This window comes from Balaenoptera borealis, assembly GCF_965194805.1.
Source record: "Balaenoptera borealis genome assembly, chromosome: 3".
In the NCBI taxonomy this organism is placed as follows: domain Eukaryota; kingdom Metazoa; phylum Chordata; class Mammalia; order Artiodactyla; family Balaenopteridae; genus Balaenoptera; species Balaenoptera borealis.
Genome location: NC_138866.1, coordinates 28,109,841 through 28,128,604, shown reverse-complemented (window position 1 = coordinate 28,128,604; position 18,764 = coordinate 28,109,841). Strand labels below are relative to the sequence as shown.

Sequence of the window (18,764 nt, the reverse complement as noted above, 5' to 3'; positions counted from 1 at the left end):
ATATAGCTTTGTTATGACGAAGAGGAGAGGAGAATGGAATAATTGCAGTAGGTATGCATACGAGTTGAGTTTCTTTCCAGGCTTTGGGCGTAAGAATGACTGTTTCTGCTCCTGGGGAAGTAAACTGACATTTTCTGATTTTTTTTGGTTTGTTTATCTATTCATTTAGTTTTTGACATCTAGAGATTTCAACAAAATGAAGAGTGTTTTTTTTTGTTTTAAATGTAATATCAGTTTCTTTTCTTTTGTTTCTTAGTCCGTAACACTGTTTTGTGTCGGAAATATGATCTGGGAGGGTGGTGATATTGCATGAGAATTTATAGGTGATGACAGAGCACTTTGCTGTAGGAAATCTAGAAAAATAATGACTTTTTGTATCTAGAAGGGAAGTATCTCTAACCATTAAGTCTAAATTAAAAGCTTGGCAAAAGCTGCCAATGTTTGGTGTAACTGAAAAACAGAGTTGAGAAATATAATGTAAAAACAGAATGATATTTTTAAAGGAAGAACTGTTACATTTGATTGACTCTAGTATAGGAGAATACATTTAAAATTGGTTGGGTAATAGTGAAGAATCCTTTGAGAGAATAGTTGAATTTGACAGGTTGAAGTTTTAGATACAGAACACAAAGACAAAAGAACTAAAATAAGACTTCAGATTCAGGATATAAAAATATTCCACTGTTCCATCATTTTTTTGTTCTTTAATAAAGTTTTCAAAATGGAATTATAATATACATAGAGAAAAGTACACAAATTATAAGGTACAGCTCAATGAATTTTCATAAAAACACTCCCATATAACCACACCCAGAACAGATCAAGAAATAGAACCTTTCCAATATATATAATACCTCCTTCATACCCCTCTCAGTTACTACCTGCCCTTTGCCCAAAGGCAAGCACTATTGTGACTTATAATATCATAAAAGAGTTTTGCTTGATTTTGAGCTTTAAATAAATGGCATCACAAACTGTATATTCTTTTGTTTCTGGCTTTTGCTCAACATTTTGATTATGACATTCATCCATGTCATTGTCTTTAACAGTCATATGCTTATTTTCATTGCTGTGTGGTGTATCATTGTAAGAATACAATGTGATTAATTTTTTCATTCTACTAACAATGGACATTTGGACTGTTTCCAGCTTTTGCCTATTACAAGTAAATACTATGAGCATTCTTGGTATATGTCTTTTTTTGGTACACGCATTTTTGTTGTGTATATAACTAGGAGCAGGATTGCTAGGTTGTGGATGTGTGTGTGTGTATAACTATCTAGCTTTAGTGGATAGTTCCAAACAGTTTTCCAAAGTGGTTATACCAATTTACAAGCCCACGGGCAATTTCATTTGTTCTATGTTGTAACCAACAGATACATTCTCAGTCTATTAACATCTAGCTATTAAAGTAGATAGAATGGTATCTCAGTGGTAGTTTTAATTTTCATTTCCCTAGTGACTGATGAGATTGCTTTTTCATATGTTTACTGAACATTTGGATAACCTCTTTTGTGAAGTGCTTATTGGTATCTCTTGCCCTTCTTTAAAAACTGGATTGTCAATTTAAAAATTGATTTGCAAGTGTTCTTTATATATCTCTGATATGCATCCTTTGTCAGTTACGTAAATTGCAAATATCTTACCCCAGTCTGTGGCTTACCTTTTCACTTTCTTAAGGGTGTATTTTAATGAACCAAAGATTGTTTTTTCTCTTAAATTTATGTTTTGTCAAGTTTTAAATCTCTTTAAAAAGTTTCAAGAATAGTACAATAAATACTTGTATACCCTCTACCTGTTTATCAGTTGTTAACATTTGTCATATTGGCTTTATCTATATATATATTTAATTTTAAATTTTATTGTTTTATTCTTGAGCTATTTGAGAACTAGCTGCAGACACCATGACACTTCATAAATACTTTAGCATTATTTCTTAAGGACAAGGACATTCTCCTACACATCTACAAAACAGTTAACACACTGAAGAAATTTAACATAATACAATATGATTATCCGATATGCAATCCATATTCAGATTTCTCTAATTTAAACAGAAATTTTGAATTTTAGTTTGGCAGTATTTTCCTTTTTTGTTAATGCCACCCCTGTCATTTTAATTTAGGTTGTGATAATGTCAAAGCTGTAGTATTTTAGAAATAAATAGTAAATTGCTAGTGTAACTTGGGCTGGCTAGTTCTTTTCTTCTCTCACTTCTTCTCCCCCTTGGGAATATCAGAATATCATTATTGCTATTGAATGGAAAAATTCAAATAGAGAAAGTGAAGGTATGTTTTCCTCAACTCACTGGTTTCCTGATTTGATGTGTAAGTTTCCTGACAACCTTGTTGAGTGATGCATTTTTATATGTGTTACCATTTGTCATTTGCAAATCCTTGGAAAACCACTTTCCTTGAAAAACCAAAGCATCTTAACTGTCTTCTCTGTTGACTGACTTGGGTACTACATGAGAAAAGAACTTGCATAATGAACTAACAACACAGTTGATGCATATAATTATTTTAGCATAGGAAAAGAAAGAATGAGGAAGATTTTAGTTTCACATTAGTAATTAAAACTTGCTTCACTTGATTGTAAAAACAGAAGGCAGACCTTTTTGTATGTATTTGGAAACCATTATGACTAGTGGTATAAGAAATATAGAGTGAATTGGTAATATAAAATGGAAACAGCAGATCTAAGTAATGGAGAATTGTCAGAACAGAGAAAAGTTGTTTGGGTGGGATGGGGAAACCACAGGGAATTACACTGGAGCCATTGATTTCAGTTGGATTATTAATGACTTAGATAAATGCTGTGCTTATAGACCTAACAGTTTGACCTGGAGTGGGAAATCCACCCTGTGCAGTGGATTAATTTTAGAAACAGTTGAGCCTGCTAGATAGGTTTCTTTTGAGGAATAGTTTTAAACATTAAAAAAAAAAAAAAAGGCAACAACTTCATGGGGATTGGAGATACATCTTGTGAAAATGAACCTGGGTCCAATTCCCCAGTCAACTAGCAAGAAAAGGAAAAAGAGCCTGGGGAAAAAGAGCTTGTTTAGGCATCTTTGTTGTGAAGGTTTAGGGAATCAGCTTTAGCACTGTACACAGTCTTTAGTGGCTTACTGTTCAGCATAGTTTTTCTTTTAAAGTTCATAGACCCTTTATATAAATGAGTATATTGTAACTAATGTAAAACATGTGAGCAATGACTTTAAGTCCCTATTTCATGGATCCAAAACATGTCCACTGGAAGATTAGTATAATCGTTAGACATTTTGGGAGATTGTTTTTAAGAAGAGACTCTTTTTTTTGGCTCATCGCCCAGCTTGCCAGCTTGCGGGATCTTAGTTCCCCAACCAGGGATTAAACCCAGGCCTGGGCAGTGAAAGCACTGAGTTCTAACCACTGGACCGCCAGAGAAGAGAACCTCTTAAGAGGCCAGAACCAAGGAATTATATCTTATCTATAATTGGTAGGTTGCAAAGCTTAAGTCTGTCCAGTTTAAAGAAAGGTTTGGAAGAGTATACTATCTTATTATAGTATACTAACTTATAGGAATTGCATTTTCACACTACAGCTTAAGAAATACCTCTGTTTGAGGAAACTAAGGCTAGTGGAGAGAAGCGATGACCTGAACATAACCTAAGGGGAAGAACAATTACCTGAAGATAAGTAAGTAGGAACCAGGTGATAAATAGCTAATAGGAAAGGACAAAATAGTGATTAAGAGCTTGGATTCTGGAGTCATACAGCCTTATTATGAATCTCAATCTACCACTTAGGCAAGTAACTTAATTTTCTAAGCCCTAGTTTCTTCATTTGTGAAATGGAGATGAAAACCTTAGAACAGTAATTATCAAACTTTTTGGTGTCAGGACTTCTTTACACTCTTTTTTTTTTTTTTAATTAATTAATTTATTTATTTTTGGCTGTGTTGGGTCTTCGTTTCCGTGCGAGGGCTTTCTGTAGTTGCGGCGAGCGAGGGCCACTCTTCATCGCAGTGCGCGGGCCTCTCACTATCGCGGCCTCTCTTGTTGCGGGGCACAGGCTCCAGACGCGCAGGCTCAGTAGTTGTGGCTCACGGGCCCAGTTGCTCCGCGGCATGTGGGATCTTCCCAGACCAGGGCTCGAACCCGTGTCCCCTGCATTGACAGGCAGATTCTCAACCACTGCGCCACCAGGGAAGCCCTCTTTACACTCTTAAAAATTAATGGTCACCCCAAAGAGTTCTTGTTTATGTGGGTTATATGTATATTTACTGTTTCAGAAATTAAAACAGAAAAATTTTAAATATTTATTAATTTACTTTTTTATTTTTTATTTATTTTTGGCTGCATTGGGTCTTTATTGCTGCGTGTGGGCTTTCTGTAATTGTGGCAAGCAGGTGCTACTCGTTGTTGTGGTGTGCAGGCTTCTCATTGTGGTGGCTTCTCTTGTTGCGGAGCATGGGCTCTAGGCGTGCAGGCTTCAGTAGTTGTAGCACGTGGGCTCAGTAGTTGCAGCACGGGGGCCCTAGAGTGCGTGGGCTTCAGTAGTTATGGCGCACGTGGGCTCAGTAGTTGCAGTGTGTGGCCTCTAGGGTGTGTGAGCTTCAATAGTTGTGGCGCATGGGCATGGTAGTTGTGGCTCGTGGGCTCTAGAGTGCAGGCTCAGTAGTTGTGGCTCACGGGCCTAGTTGCTCCACAGCATATGGGATCTTCCCAGACCAGGGATTGAACCCATGTCCCCTGCATTGGCAGGCGGATTCTTAACCACTGCGCCACTGTGGAAGTCCCTAATTAATTTAAAAATAGGAATAAACCCATTACATGTTAGCATAAATGTTTTTATGAAGAATAACTATTTTCCAAACAAAAAATATTAAGAAGAGTGGCAGTTTTTACATTTTTCAAATGTCCGTAATGTTTGGATTGATAAAAAGTTGGATTTTCATATCTGCTGCTTCTTTCAATATGTTATGATTATCTTTTGTTAGGTAGTCTCTAGAAAAGTTCACTGTTCACTTGTGAGAGAATGTGTGAAAAAGGCATCTTAGTATCATATGTATAGTTTTGAACTCAGGGACCCTCCGAAAGGGGCTTAGTGATCCCCAGGGTCCCCAGAGGTTTCCTGACCATTCACTGTGAGATCTGTTACCTTAGAGTGTTGTTTTGATGATTTAACGCAATATTATTTATAAAACCTTAGCAAAATGTTGGCACTTAATAGGTGCCTAAAAATATTAACTGCTGTTATCATTATGGGCAGCATATGAGAAGTTTTAAGCATAGTAGGCATGTAATCATATTTACTTTCTTAAAAGGCTTACTTTGCCAACATGGTAGAAGATGGATTGGTAACACAGAAAAGTGGTATCAGGGAGACAAGTTAGATTTCTTTTAACTTCCCAGTGGAAATGGAGAATACGGATGGGTTCTAGAAGTCCGAGTGGTAGAATGGAAAGGCTTAGTGACTGATTGGATATATTGGGGTCGGGGAGTTCTGGGCAGTAAGAATGAGGAATCAAGAGTGACTCAGGTTTCTGGCTTGAGTAAATATAGGAAGAAGAGCACCTTTGAGAAGAAAGATTGGGGAATTCAGTTGTAAGTGTAAGTGTAGGCTATCTAGGTGGATATACCCAGGAGATAGTTGAATGTATGAATCTAGAACACAGGAAGTTGAGTTTTGGACATCATCAGTTTGTAGGTTCTAGTTAAAGCCACAGGTGGGAAGGAGATCAGCCAGGGAAGATGTGTAACATTAAAACAGAACCCTGGGGACTTCCCTGGTGGCACAGTGGTTAAGAATCCGCCTGCCAGTGCAGGGGACACGGGTTTGAGCCCTGGTCCGGGAAGATCCCACATGCCGCAGAGCAGCTAAACCCGTGCACCACAACTACTGAGCCTGCGCTCTAGAGCCCGTGAGCCACAATTACTGAGCCCACATGCCACAACTACTGAAGCCCGTGCGCCTAGAGCCCATGCTCCACAACAAGAGAAGCCACCACAATGAGAAGCCTGCGCACCGCAACGAAGAGTAGCCCCCGCTCGCCGTTAACTAGAGAAAGCCCGCGCACAGCAATGAAGACCCAACGCAGCCAAAAATAAATAAAAGACTTGACCTTTAAAAAAAAAAAACAGCCCTGGTGTGGTAGGCAGCCTCTATTTATGCCTTTGTGTGATCTTTTCCTCTTGAGTGTGGGCTGGATCAGTGACAGCAAAAGTAATGGAATGCTACTTCTGAGATTTAGTTACAAAAAGACCATGACTTGTGTTTTGTCCCCCATCATGCCCTTTTTGGGGAAACAAGCTGCCATGTTGTGAGTGTGCAGAGAAAAACTGACTTGGAAATTATAAGATCCTGGTCGTTGGAAACAGACCTATTCTTCTACATACTAACTTGACAAGTTACCTCTCTCTGAGCCTCATTTTCCTTGTCTGTAAAATGAAGGTAATAATAATACTGGGTTCTTGAGAGGATTAAATTGGACAATGATTATTAAATGCCTAGTATGAATCTTCATGACCTTGGATGTAGCCATGAATTCTTACATATGACACCAAAAACACAAGCAACAGAAGAAAAAATAGATAAATTGGATTTCATTAAAGTTTAAAACTTTGTTCATCAAAGAACATTATCAAGAAAGTGAAAAGACAACCATTGAATTGGAGAAAACTTTAAAAAAAATGAGATATAATTGACATATAACAGTTTCATGTTACAATATAATGATCACCACAGTAAGTCTGTCATCACACATTGTTACAAATTTTTTCTAGTGGTGAGAAGTTTAAAGGTCTGCTCTCTTAGCAACTTTCAAATATATAATACAGTATTGAAAGAATACTTTTGCAAATCATATATCTGATAAGGGTCTAGTACCTAGAATATATAAAGAACTCTTGTAACTCAAAAACAAAAAGACAGACAACCCAATTTTAAAATGGGCAAAGGACTTGAGTGGACATTTCTCCAAAGAAGAAATACAAATGGCTGATAAGCACATAAAAAGATGCTAAACATCTTTCGTTAGTCATTAGGGAAATGTAAATCAAAACCACAACGGGATACCACTTCACACCGACTAAGATGGTAATAGTAATGATAATAGTAATAATAATAATAGAAAATAACAAGTGTTTGCAAGGATATGGTGAAATTGGAACTCTCATATATAGCTGGTGGGCATGTAAAATGGTGTGGCCACTGTGAAAGTTTGGCAGTTCCTTGAAAGGTTAAACACAGAATTACCATATGACCCAGCAATTCCACTACTAGGTATATACCCAAAAGAATTGAAGACAAGTACTCAAACAGGTACTTGTACACAAATGTTCATTCAGTACTATTCATGATAGCCAAAAGATGGAAACAAACTCAAATGTCTATTAACAGATGAATGGATAAACAAAATATGGTATATACATACAACAGAATATTATTTAGCCATAAAAATGTAGTACTGATACACGCTACAACGTGGGTGAATCTCAGAAACATTATACTAAATAACAGAAGCCAGACACAAAAGATCACATATTATTCCATTTGTATGAAACATCCTGGGTATGTAAATTTGTAGAGACGGAAAGCAGATTGGTGGTTGCCAGGGACAAGAGAGAGTGGGAAATGGGGAGTGACTACTTAATGGGTATAGGATTATTTTGCGGGGGTGGGGGAGTGATGAAGATGTTTTGTAACTTGATATAGGTGGTGGTTGCACAATATTGTGAATATACTAAATGCCATTGAATTGTACACTTTAAAATCACTTTTAAAAATTTGAATTCACCTCAATAAACAAAAATGCATAGTATGGTATGTGACACCTAGTAAGCTATTGATAAATTTTAGATTTTACTATTGCCTAGTGCGCCTTTATCAGGAATTTAGCTGTGTGATGTTGGGCATCAGTTTCCTCAGTTGAAAAATGAAGTTGTTGGACTAAAGACCTCTCAGATCCTTACAGCATTAAAATTCTATATTTTAAGACATAGTATTTAATTCTTGTATAGGAAAGACCCCCTCTTACTCCTCCCATGTGTCTTCTTTACTCTCACATCTCTAGCACACTCACAACACGACACTGGATGTGTGGGAGTTTTTTGTTCCCCACACTAAGCAATTCTGTGACATCAGCTAGGTGTTCTACAGTTTAACTCAATTCTGACACTATCTACCTGGAGATCGTATCAGATTCCACAGATTGAGGGCTGGGTCCCTCAGGACTCCCCTCTGCCCACCCCCCCCACCCCGTCAGATGCCAACTATAAGTCCAGGTTGTCGCCTGTGCTTTGGTTGTAAATCGGATGTTCCCACAATCCCCTCCTCAGGTTTAATTAATTTGCTAGAGCAGCTCCCAGAACTCAGGAAAACAGCTTACTTACTGTTTACCAGTTTATTATAAAAGGGTATGATAAAGGATACAGATGAACATCCAGGTATGTGGGGTGGGGCATGGAGCTTTCGTGCCCTCTCCAGACGTGTCACTCTCCCAGCAACTCTACATGTTCACCAACCTGGAAGCTTTCTTATGGAGGCTTCAATCATGTAGTCATGAGACATTATTAACTCCATTTCCAGCCTCTTTCCTCTCTGGAGAATGGAGGTCGGGGTTGAGAATCCCAAGCTTCTAATCATGGCTTGGTCTGTCTGCTGACCAGCCCCCATCCTGGAGTACACTAAGAGTCACCTCATTAGAACAAAAGATACTGCTGTCACCCAGGAGATTCCGAGGGGTTTAGGAACTTTGTGTCAGGAATCGAGTCAAAGACCAAATATTAAAATAAAAGATGCTTCTAACACTCTTAGGAAATTGTAAGCGTTTTAGGATCTTTGTGCCAGGAACCAGGGGCAGAGACCAATATATATATTTTCTATTATCTGACTTTCATGCAGCAAATATTTGTTGTGTATCTTCACGGTACTGTGCTAGGCACCAAGGACTTGGCAGTACATAAGACAGAGATAGTTCCTGCTGTCATAGAGCTAACATTCTAGTAGATAAGGCATTACACAAATAATTATTTGCCACTAAGTTGTTCTAAGTACAATGTGGGGCAGGAATAGTTCTCCTGAGAAAAAAGATATTTAGGTATGAAGAATGAGTAGAAATTAACTGAGTGAAGGGAAGGGAGATGAGGTTTCTAGAGGAAGTATCAAAATCTGGTAGTGGGAAGGAGCATGGTGCCTTTGAAGAACTGAAAGAAGGCAAATGTGACTGGAACTCAGACAGTGACTGCTGAAATAGACTGCTGGATCATGTAAGACTTCTCAGTTGTGTTAAGGATGTTGGACATTATTCTAAGAGCACTAGCAAGTCAGTTAAGGGCGTGGGCAAGCAATATCCAGGTTTTGGCCATGTAGAGAATGGTTTGGAGGGGGGCATGAGAAGAACTATAGACTAAGTAGGAGGTCATTGCAATAGCCAAGACTGTGGTGCCTAGAACTAGGGTACTGATAGTGGACAGGGAGAGAAGTCCTTGAATTTGAGAGTGATTTACAACAAAGAATAAGTCTTGATTGATTGGCTGTGGAAGATGAGAGAAGGGGGAGGGAGGTGTCAAGGATGACTCCAGCGTCTTCCCTGGTGGCACAGTGGTTAAGAATCTGCCTGCCAATGAAGGGGACAGGGGTTCGATCCCTGGTCCGGGAAGATCCCACATGCCATGGAGCAACTAAGCCTGTGCACAACAACTGCTGAGCCCGCGTGCTACAACTACTGAAGCGCGCGCACCTAGAGCCCATGCTCCACAGCAAGAGAAGCCACCACAATGGGAAGCCCGCGCACAGCAACAAAGACCCAATACAGGCAAACAAACAAAAATATATATATTTTTTTGTTTTTTAAAAAGGATGACTCCAAGATTTCTCCCCTGGGCATGTAAGTCAGAGGCATGCAGACAACAATGGAAGGACTTTTGCTTTTGGCTCAGATGGAATATCAGGGACTAGATTCACCTTCCCACCTGAAACAGTTTTTGTTAATTACAAAATATACGAACATTGGTTTTTAGGACACTGGACATCAGGCAACAAAAGATAGTGATCCCTGAGAATTAGGAAGTAAATGAGATGAGTGCTGTGATTGTCTCAGCTTACTGCTTTGAGAGAGTTTCCAGGCTGCAGTGCAGGGAGGGGGAACCCAGGCAGAGACCAGCAGGCTCCCTGAGTTGAAGAAACAGAGCTAGGCATCTGGAGAGACCAAGGCAGCTAGAGGTCAGGACAGAGTACCGGAGGGGAGAGGGCTGCACAGAGAGAACCCTGGAGATCTGCAGAGGGTCCTCCTAAAGTAATCAGCTGAGTACTGATCGGTGCAATCTTGTGAGGAAACCACTTGAGGCTCAAGAGAGAACCATCTGAAAGGATTACAGGGAACAGTGGCTGGCACCACAGGGTTTATTCCCACCAGTCAGACTGGAAAATTCTCATGAGTCAGAAGGGTTTGCCTCAGTAGTGGTGAAAACATTTGTCAAAACTTACCAGGCTGGACACTTCAAATATGTACAGTTCATCATATATGAATTATACCTCACTAAGGATCGATCCATCAATCGATTGATTGATTTAATTTTTTCCCCTCTCCCCTCAAGGATTTATTCAATTCAACAAACATTTAAATTAACTAAAATGAGCCAATCACTGTGCTAAAAGTTGAGGGATGCATTGGTAAGCAAGGCAATCACGTGGAAGACACACATCAAACAGTTACAAAAATAATCTGTACTGAGGGTTGTGATGAGTGCTGTGAAGAAGTATAAGATTCCGTAACAGCAGATATCTGGGAGACCTCTTCTGATCTGTAGGCGGTGACCAGAGAAGAAAGGCTTTTCTGAGAAAGAGACAAAAAGAGTCTGCAGTCTGTCGCTAAAGCTTTTTTAGAAAGAACAGTAGTGGAGGAACAGATTTGTAAGGGAAGACAAGTTTTGTTTTTTTTTAATTGAAGTATAGTTGATTTACAATATTGTGTTAGTTTCAGGTATACAGCATAGTGATTCAGGTTTTGTTTTTTGAGTTTTTTTGCAGATTTTATTTCATTATAAGTTATTATAGGCTACTGGGTCTAATTTTGTGTGCTATACAGTAAATCCTTGTTGCTTATCTATTTTATGTATAGTAGTTTGTATCTGTTAATCCCATACTCCTAAATTTCCCCCTCCCCCCCTCCCCTTTGGTAACCATAAGTTTGTTTTCTATGTCTGTGAGTCTGTTTCTGTTTTGTATATAGATGCATTTGCATTCTTTTTTAGATTCCACTTAAAAGTGATATCATACAGTATTTGCCTTTCTCTGTCTGACTTATTTCACTAAGCATAATATTCTCTAGGTCCATCTATGTTCGCTGCAAATGACAATATTTCATTTTTTATGGTGGATTAATAGTCCAATTTATATATATATACACATATATATATTATGGGCACTGGTGTTGCTTCCATGTCTTGACTATTGTAAATAGTGCTGCTGTGAACATTAGGGTGCATATATCTTTTCGAATTAGTTTTTGTTTTTCTGGATATATACCCAGGAATGGGATTGCTGGATCATATGGTAGCTCTATTTTTAGTTTTTTAAGGAACCTCCATACTGTTTTCCATAGTGGCTGCACCAGTTTACATTCCGATCAACAGTGTACAAGGGTTCCCTTTTTTCTACACCCTCTCCAGCATTTATTATCTGTAGACTTTTTGATGATAGCCATTCTGACTGGTGTGAGGTGATACTTCATTGTAGTTTTTTTTTTTTTTTCAGTTTCTACATATTCTTTTTTTTTTTTAACATCTTTATTGGAGTATAATTGCTTTACAGTGTTGTGTCACTTTCTGCTGTATAACAAAGTGAATCAGCTATATGCATATGTATATCCCCATATCCCCTCCCTCTTGTGTCTCCCTCCCACCCTCCTTATCCCACCCCTCTAGGTGGTCGCAAAGCACCAAGCTGATCTCCCTGTGCCATGCAGCTGCTTCCCACTACCTATCTATTTTACATTTGGTAGTGTATATTTGTCAATGCTACCCTCTCACCTCATCCCAGATTACCCTTTCCCCTCCCCATTTCCTCAAGTCCATTCTCTACGTCTGTGTCTTTATTACTTTCCTGCCCCTAGGTTCATCAGAACCTTTTTTTTTTTTTTAGATTCCATATATATGTGTTAGCATATGGTATTTGTTTTTCTCTTTCTGACTTACTTCACTCTGTATGACAGACTCTAGGTCCATCCACCTCACTACAAATAACTCAATTTCGTTTCTTTTTATGGCTGAGTAATATTCCACTGTATATATGTGCCACATCTTCTTTATCCATTCATCTGTCGATGGACACTTAGGTTGCTTCCATGTCCTGGCTATTGTAAATAGTGCTGTAATGAACATTGTGGTACATGACTCTTTTCTTTCTTTTTTCCTTATTCTTTGTTTTGTTTTTTTTTTAATTTAATTTTATTCATATTTTTATACAGCAGGTTCTTATTAGTCATCCATTTCATACACATCAGTGTATACATGTCAATCCCAATTGCCCAATTCATCACACCCCACCCCCACCCCACCCCCCCGCCGCTTTCCCCCCTTGGTGTCCATACATTTGTTCTCTACGCCTGTGTCTTAATTTCTGCCCTGCAAACCAGTTCATCTGTACCATTTTTCTAGGTTCCACATATATGCGTTAATATACGATATTCGTTTTTCTCTTTCTGGCTTACTTCACTCTGTATGACAGTCTCTAGATCCATCCACGTCTCTACAAATGACCCAATTTCATTCCTTTTCATGGCTGAGTAATATTCCATTGTATATATGTACCACATCTTCTTTATCCATTTGTCTGTCGATGGGCATTTAGGTTGCTTCCATGACCTGGCTATTATAAATAGTGCTGCAGTGAACATTGGGGTGCATGTGTGTTTTTGAATTATGGTTTTCTCTGGGTATATGCCCAGTAGTGGGATTGCTGGATCATATAGTAATTCTATTTTTAGTTTTTTAAGGAACCTCCATACTGTTCTCCATAGTGGCTGTATCAATTTACATTCCCACCAACAGTGCAAGAGGGTTCCCTTTTCTCCACACCCTCTGCAGCATTTGTTGTTTGTAGATTTTCTGATGATGCCCATTCTAAGTGGTGTGAGGTGATACCTCATTGTAGTTTTGATTTGCATTTCTCTAATAATTAGTGATGTTGAGCAGCTTTTCATGTGCTTCTTGGCTATCTGTATGTCTTCTTTGGAGAAATGTCTATTTAGGTCTTCTGCCCATTTTTGGATTGGCTTGTTTTTTTTTTAATATTGAGCTGCATGAACTGTTTATATATTTTGGAGATTAATCTTTTGTCCGTTGATTCGTTTGCAAATATTTTCTCCCATTCTGAGGATTGTCTTTTCGTCTTGTTTATGGTTTCCTTCTCTGTGCAAAAGCTTTTAAGTTTTATTAGGTCCCATTTGTTTATTTTTGTTTTTATTTCCATTACTCTAGGAGGTGGATCAAAAAAGATCTTGCTGTGATTTATGTCAAAGTGTGTTCTTCCTATGTTTTCCTCTAAGAGTTTTATAGTGTCCAGTCTTACATTTAGGTCTCTAATCCATTTTGAGTTTATTTTTGTGTATGGTGTTAAGGAGTGTTCTAATTTCATTCTTTTACATGTAGCTGTCCAGTTTTCCCAGCACCACTTATTGAAGAGACTGTCTTTTCTCCATTGTATATCCTTGCCTCCTTTGTCATAGATTAGTTGACCATAGGTGCGTGGGTTTATCTCTGGGCTTTCCATCTTGTTCCATTGATCTATGTTTCTGTTTTTGTGCCAGTACCATATTGTCTTGATTACTGTAGCTTTGTAGTATAGTCTGAAGTCAGGGAATCTGATTCCTTCAGCTCCGTTTCTTTCCCTCAAGACTGCTTTGGCTATTCGGGGTATTTTGTGTCTCCATACAAATTTTAAGATTTTTCTGTTCTAGTTCCGTAAAAAATGCCATTGGTAATTTGATAGGGATTGCATTGAATCTGTAGATTGCTGTGGATAGTATAGTCATTTTCACAATATTGATTCTTCCAATCTAAGAACATGGTATATCTCTCCATCTGTTGGTATCATCTTTAATTTCTTTCATCAGTGTCTTATAGTTTTCTGCATACAGGTCTTTTGTCTCCCTAGGTAGGTTTATTCCTAGGTACTTTATTCTTTTTGTTGCAATGGTAAATGGGAGTGTCTCCTTAATTTCTCTTTCAGATTTTTCATCATTAGTGTGTAGGAATGCAAGAGATTTCTGTGCATTAATTTTGTATCCTGCTACTTTACCAAATTCATTTATTAGCTCTAGTAGTTTTCTGGTGGCATCTTTAGGATTCTCTATATATAGTATCATGTCATCTGCAAACAGTGACAGTTTTACTTCTTCTTTTCCAATTTAAATTTATTTATTTATTTATTTTTAGCTGTGTTGGGTCTTTGTTTCTGTGCAAGGGCTTTCTCCAGTTGCGGCGAGCGGGGACCACTCTTCATTGCGGTGCACGGGCCTCTCACTATCGCAGCCTCTCCCGTTGCGGAGCACAGGCTCCAGACGCGCAGGCTCAGTAGCTGTGGCTCACGGGCCTAGCCGCTCCGCGGCATGTGGGATCCTCCCGGACCAGGGCACGAACCCGTGTCCCCTGCACTGGCAGGCGGGCTCCCAACCACTGCGCCACCAGGGAAGCCCCTTCTTTTCCAATTGGTATTCCTTTTATTTCTTTTTCTTCTCTGATTGCTGTGGCTAGGACTTCCAAAACTATGTTGAATAATAGCGTTGAGAGTGGGCAACCTTGTCTTGTTCCTGATCTTAGAGGAAATGGTTTCAGTTTTTCACCATTGAGAACGATGTTGGCTGTGGGTTTGTCATATATGGCCTTTATTATGTTGAGGTAGGTTCTCTCTATGCCTACTTTCTGGAGAGTTTTTATCATAAATCGGTGTTGAATTTCGTCAAAAGCTTTTTCTGCATCTGTTGAGATTATCATATAGTTTTTATTCTTCAATTTGTTAACATGGTGTATCACATTGATTGATTTGCATATTTTGAAGAATCCTTGCATTCCTGGGATAAACCCCACTTGATCATGGTGTATGATCCTTTTAATGTGCTGTCGGATTCTGTTTGCTAGTATTTTGTTGAGGATTTTTGCATCTATGTTCATCAGAGATATTGGCCTGTAGTTTTCTTTTTTTGTGACATCGTTGTCTGCTTTTGGTATCAGGGTGATGGTGGCCTCTTAGAATGAGTTTGGGAGTGTTCCTCCCTCTGCTATATTTTGGAAGAGTTTGAGAAGAGTAGGTGTTAGCTCTTCTCTAAATGTTTGATAGAATTCGCCTGTGAAGCCATCTGGTCCTGGACTTTTGTTTGTTGTAAGATTTTTAATCACAGTTTCAATTTCAGTGCTTGTGATTGGTCTGTTCATATTTTCTATTTCTTCCTGGTTGTTTCGGAAGGTTGTGCTTTTCTAAGAATTTGTCCATTTCTTCCAGGTTGTCTATTTTATTGGCATAGAGTTGCTTGTAGTAATCTCTCATGGTCCTTTGTATTTCTGCAATGTCGATTGTGACTTCTCCTTTTTCATTTATATTTCTGTTGATTTGAGTGTTCTCCCTTGTTTTCTTGGTGAGTCTGGCTAATGGTTTATCAATTTTCTTTATCTTCTCAGAGAACCAGCTTTTAGTTTTATTGATCTTTGCTATTGTTTCCTTCATTTCTTTTTCATTTATTTCTGATCTGATCTTTATGATTTCTTTCCTTCTGCTAACTTTTGGGGGTTTTTTGTTCTTCTTTCTCTAATTGCTTTAGGTGTAAGGTTAGGTTGTTTATTTGAGATTTTTCCTGCTTCTTGAGGTAGGATTGTATTGCTATAAGCTTCCCTCTTAGAACTGCTTTTGCTGCATCCCATAGGTTTTGGATCGTCTTGTTTTCATTGTCATTTGTCTCTAGGTATTTTTTGATTTCCTCTTTGATTTCTTCAGTGATCTCTTGGTTATTTAGTAGTGTATTGTTTAACCTCCGTGTGTTTGTATTTTTTACAGTTTTTTTCCTGTAATTGATATCTAGTCCTCATAGCGTTGTGGTTGGAAAAGATACTTGATATGATTTCAGTTTTCTTAAATTACCAAGGCGTGATTTGTGACCCAAGATATGGTCTATCCTGGAGAATGTTCTATGAGCACTTGAGCAGAAAGTGTATTCTGTTGTTTTTGGATGGAATGTCCTGTAAATATCAATTAAGTCCATGTTTTTTAATGTGTCATTTAAAGCTTGTGTTTCCTTATTTATTTTCATTTTGGATGATCTGTCCATTGGTGAAAGTGGGGTGTTAAAAGTCCCCTACTATTATTGTGTTACTGTTGATTTCCGCTTTTATGGCTGTTAGCATTTGCCTTATGTATTGAGGTGCTCCTGTGTTGGGTACCTAAATATTTACGATTGTTATATCTTCTTCTTGGATTGATCCCTTGATCATTGTGCAGTGTCCTTCTTTGTCTCTTATAATTGTCTTGATTTTAAAGTCTATTTTGTCTGATATAGAATTGCTACTCCAGCTTTCTTTTGATTTCCATTTGCATGGAATATCTTTTTCCATCCCCTCACTTTCAGTCTGTATGTGTCCCTAGGTCTGAAGAGGGTCTCTTGTAGACAGCATATGTACGGGTCTTGTTTTTGTATTCATTCAGCCAGTGTATGTCTTTTGGTTGGAGCATTTAATCCATTTACATTTAAGGTAATTATTGATATTTATGTTCCTATTACCATTTTCTTAGTTGTTTTGGGTTTGTTTTTGTAGGTCTTTTCCTTCTCTGTGTTTCCTGCCTAGAGAAGTTCCTTTAGCATTTGTTGTAAAGCTGGTTTGGTGGTGCTGAATTCTCTTAACTTTTGCTTATCTGTAAAGGTTTTAATTTCTCCATCAAATCTGAATGAGATCCTTGCTGGGTAGAATAATCTTGGTTGTAGGTTTTTTCCCTTTCATCACTTTCAATATGTCCTGCCACTCCCTTCTGGCTTGCAGAGTTTCTGCTGAAAAATCAGCTGTTAACCTTATGGGGATTTCCTTGTATGTTATTTGTTGCTTTTCCCTTGCTGCTTTTAATATTTTTTCTTTGTATTTAATTTTTGATATGTTGATTAATATGTCTCTTGGCATGTTTCTCCTTGGATTTATCCTGTATGGTACTCTGTGTGCTTCCTGGACTTGATTGACTATTTCCTTTCCCATGTTAGGGAAGTTTTTGACTATAATCTCTTCAGATATTTTCTCAGACCCTTTCTTTTTCTCTTCTTCTTCTGGGACCTCTATAATTCGAATGTTGGTGTGTTTAATGTTGTCCCAGAGGTCTCTGAGACTATCCTCAATTCTTTTCATTCTTTTTTCTTTATGCTGCTCCCTGGCAGTTATTTCCACCATTTTATCTTCCAGCTCACTTATTGGTTCTTCTCCCTCAGTTATTCTCTTATTGATTCCTTCTAGAGTATTTTTAATTTCAGTAATTGTGTTGTTCATCACTGTTTGTTTGCTCTTTAATTCTTCTAGATCCTTGTTAAATGTTTCTTGTATTTTCTCCATTCTGTTTCTGAGATTTTGGATCATCTTTACTGTCATTACTCTGAATTCTTTTTCAGGCAGGTTGCCTATTTCGTCTTCATTTATTTGGTCTTGTAGATTTTTACCTTGCTCCTTCGTCTGTAACATATTTGGTTGTCGTTTCTTTTTTTTTTTTGATGTGTGGTGCTGTATTCCTGTCTTACTGGTTGTTTGGCCTGAGACGTCCAGCACTGGAGTTTGCAGGCAGTTGGATGGAGCTGAGTCTTGATGCTGAGATGAGGACCTCCAGGAGGCCTCACTCCGATTGATATTTCCCGGGTTCTGAGGTTCTCTGTTAAGTCCAGCGGTTTGGACTTGGAGCTCCCACCACTGGAGCTCAGGCCCAACCTCCGACCTGGGAACCAACATCCTGCAAGCTTCGTGGCATGGTAAAAAAAAAAAGAAAGAAGAAAAGGAGCAGTACAATATCAAAGAATAAAAAGCAAAATAAAATTAGAAAGATAAAAAATATATTAGGAAAAATAAAACTATAATTGAAACAACTGCAACAAGGTAAATTAAAACCACAACCGAAAAAAGAAACAAAAAAGGAGAGGGGGGGAAACAAGCCAAAAGGAGAGATCACTAACAAAGTATAAAGAATAAAATAAAATTAGGAAAGTAAAAGATTTATTAAGAAAAATTAAAAAATCAACAACAATGAATCAACAAGGTAAAACAGAACCCCAATCTAAAAGAGGAAAAAAGAAAAGAAATAAAAGCCTTGGCTATGGGGGTGGAGTTTAGTTGGGAGGTGGAACTTAGGCAGGGGTCGGGTTTAGGATGGGGTGGGACCTAGGCGGGTGGGGGGGGGTGATGTTTGAACATGGGGCGGGGCCTAGGCAGGGTGATGTTCAAGTGTGGGGCGGGGCCTCTGCTTAGGACCTGGCAGAAGGGGAGAGGCAGCATGTGGAAAGGAGGGCCTCTGGAGAGTGGAGTTCCAGAGTTTGGAGGTAGGGCCCTGAGTGAGGGTGTGTGGGTGGGGTTTAGGCCCAGCTCGTTAGAGGGGGTCTCCGAGTGTAGAGGTGGGGCCCTGGGTTGGGGTGTAGGTGTGGGGCTTGGGCTCTGCATGGCAGGAGGGAGGCTCTGAGGGCAGAGGATTAGGTCCTGGAGCCCAACAGGCTTCCCAGTGCCAAAGCGGACAAGGAAAACACTGGCCCGGTTCCCTTCTGTTCCTTCATGC

At 38.7% G+C, this 18,764-nt stretch overlaps 1 protein-coding gene across 10 annotated transcripts in view; it reads left to right on the top strand.

Moving 5' to 3' along the window:
- Positions 1–18,764, top strand: part of LIN52 (lin-52 DREAM MuvB core complex component) — a 120,989-nt gene that overhangs the window by 26,604 nt on the left and 75,621 nt on the right. For 2 of the 10 annotated variants that reach the window (XR_014242295.1, XM_082383987.1), the window contains exon 6: positions 7–51. The exons of 7 other annotated variants lie outside the window; for them this stretch is intronic. Coding sequence is in view for 2 of the 3 variants with exons in the window: in XM_082383987.1 (XP_082240113.1) it covers positions 7–17 (11 nt within the window). In the remaining variant the exon portion in view is untranslated. Of the gene's footprint in view, positions 1–6; positions 17,999–18,764 lie in introns of those variants that run through there. One more of the 10 variants, XM_082383986.1, reaches the window with a different exon arrangement.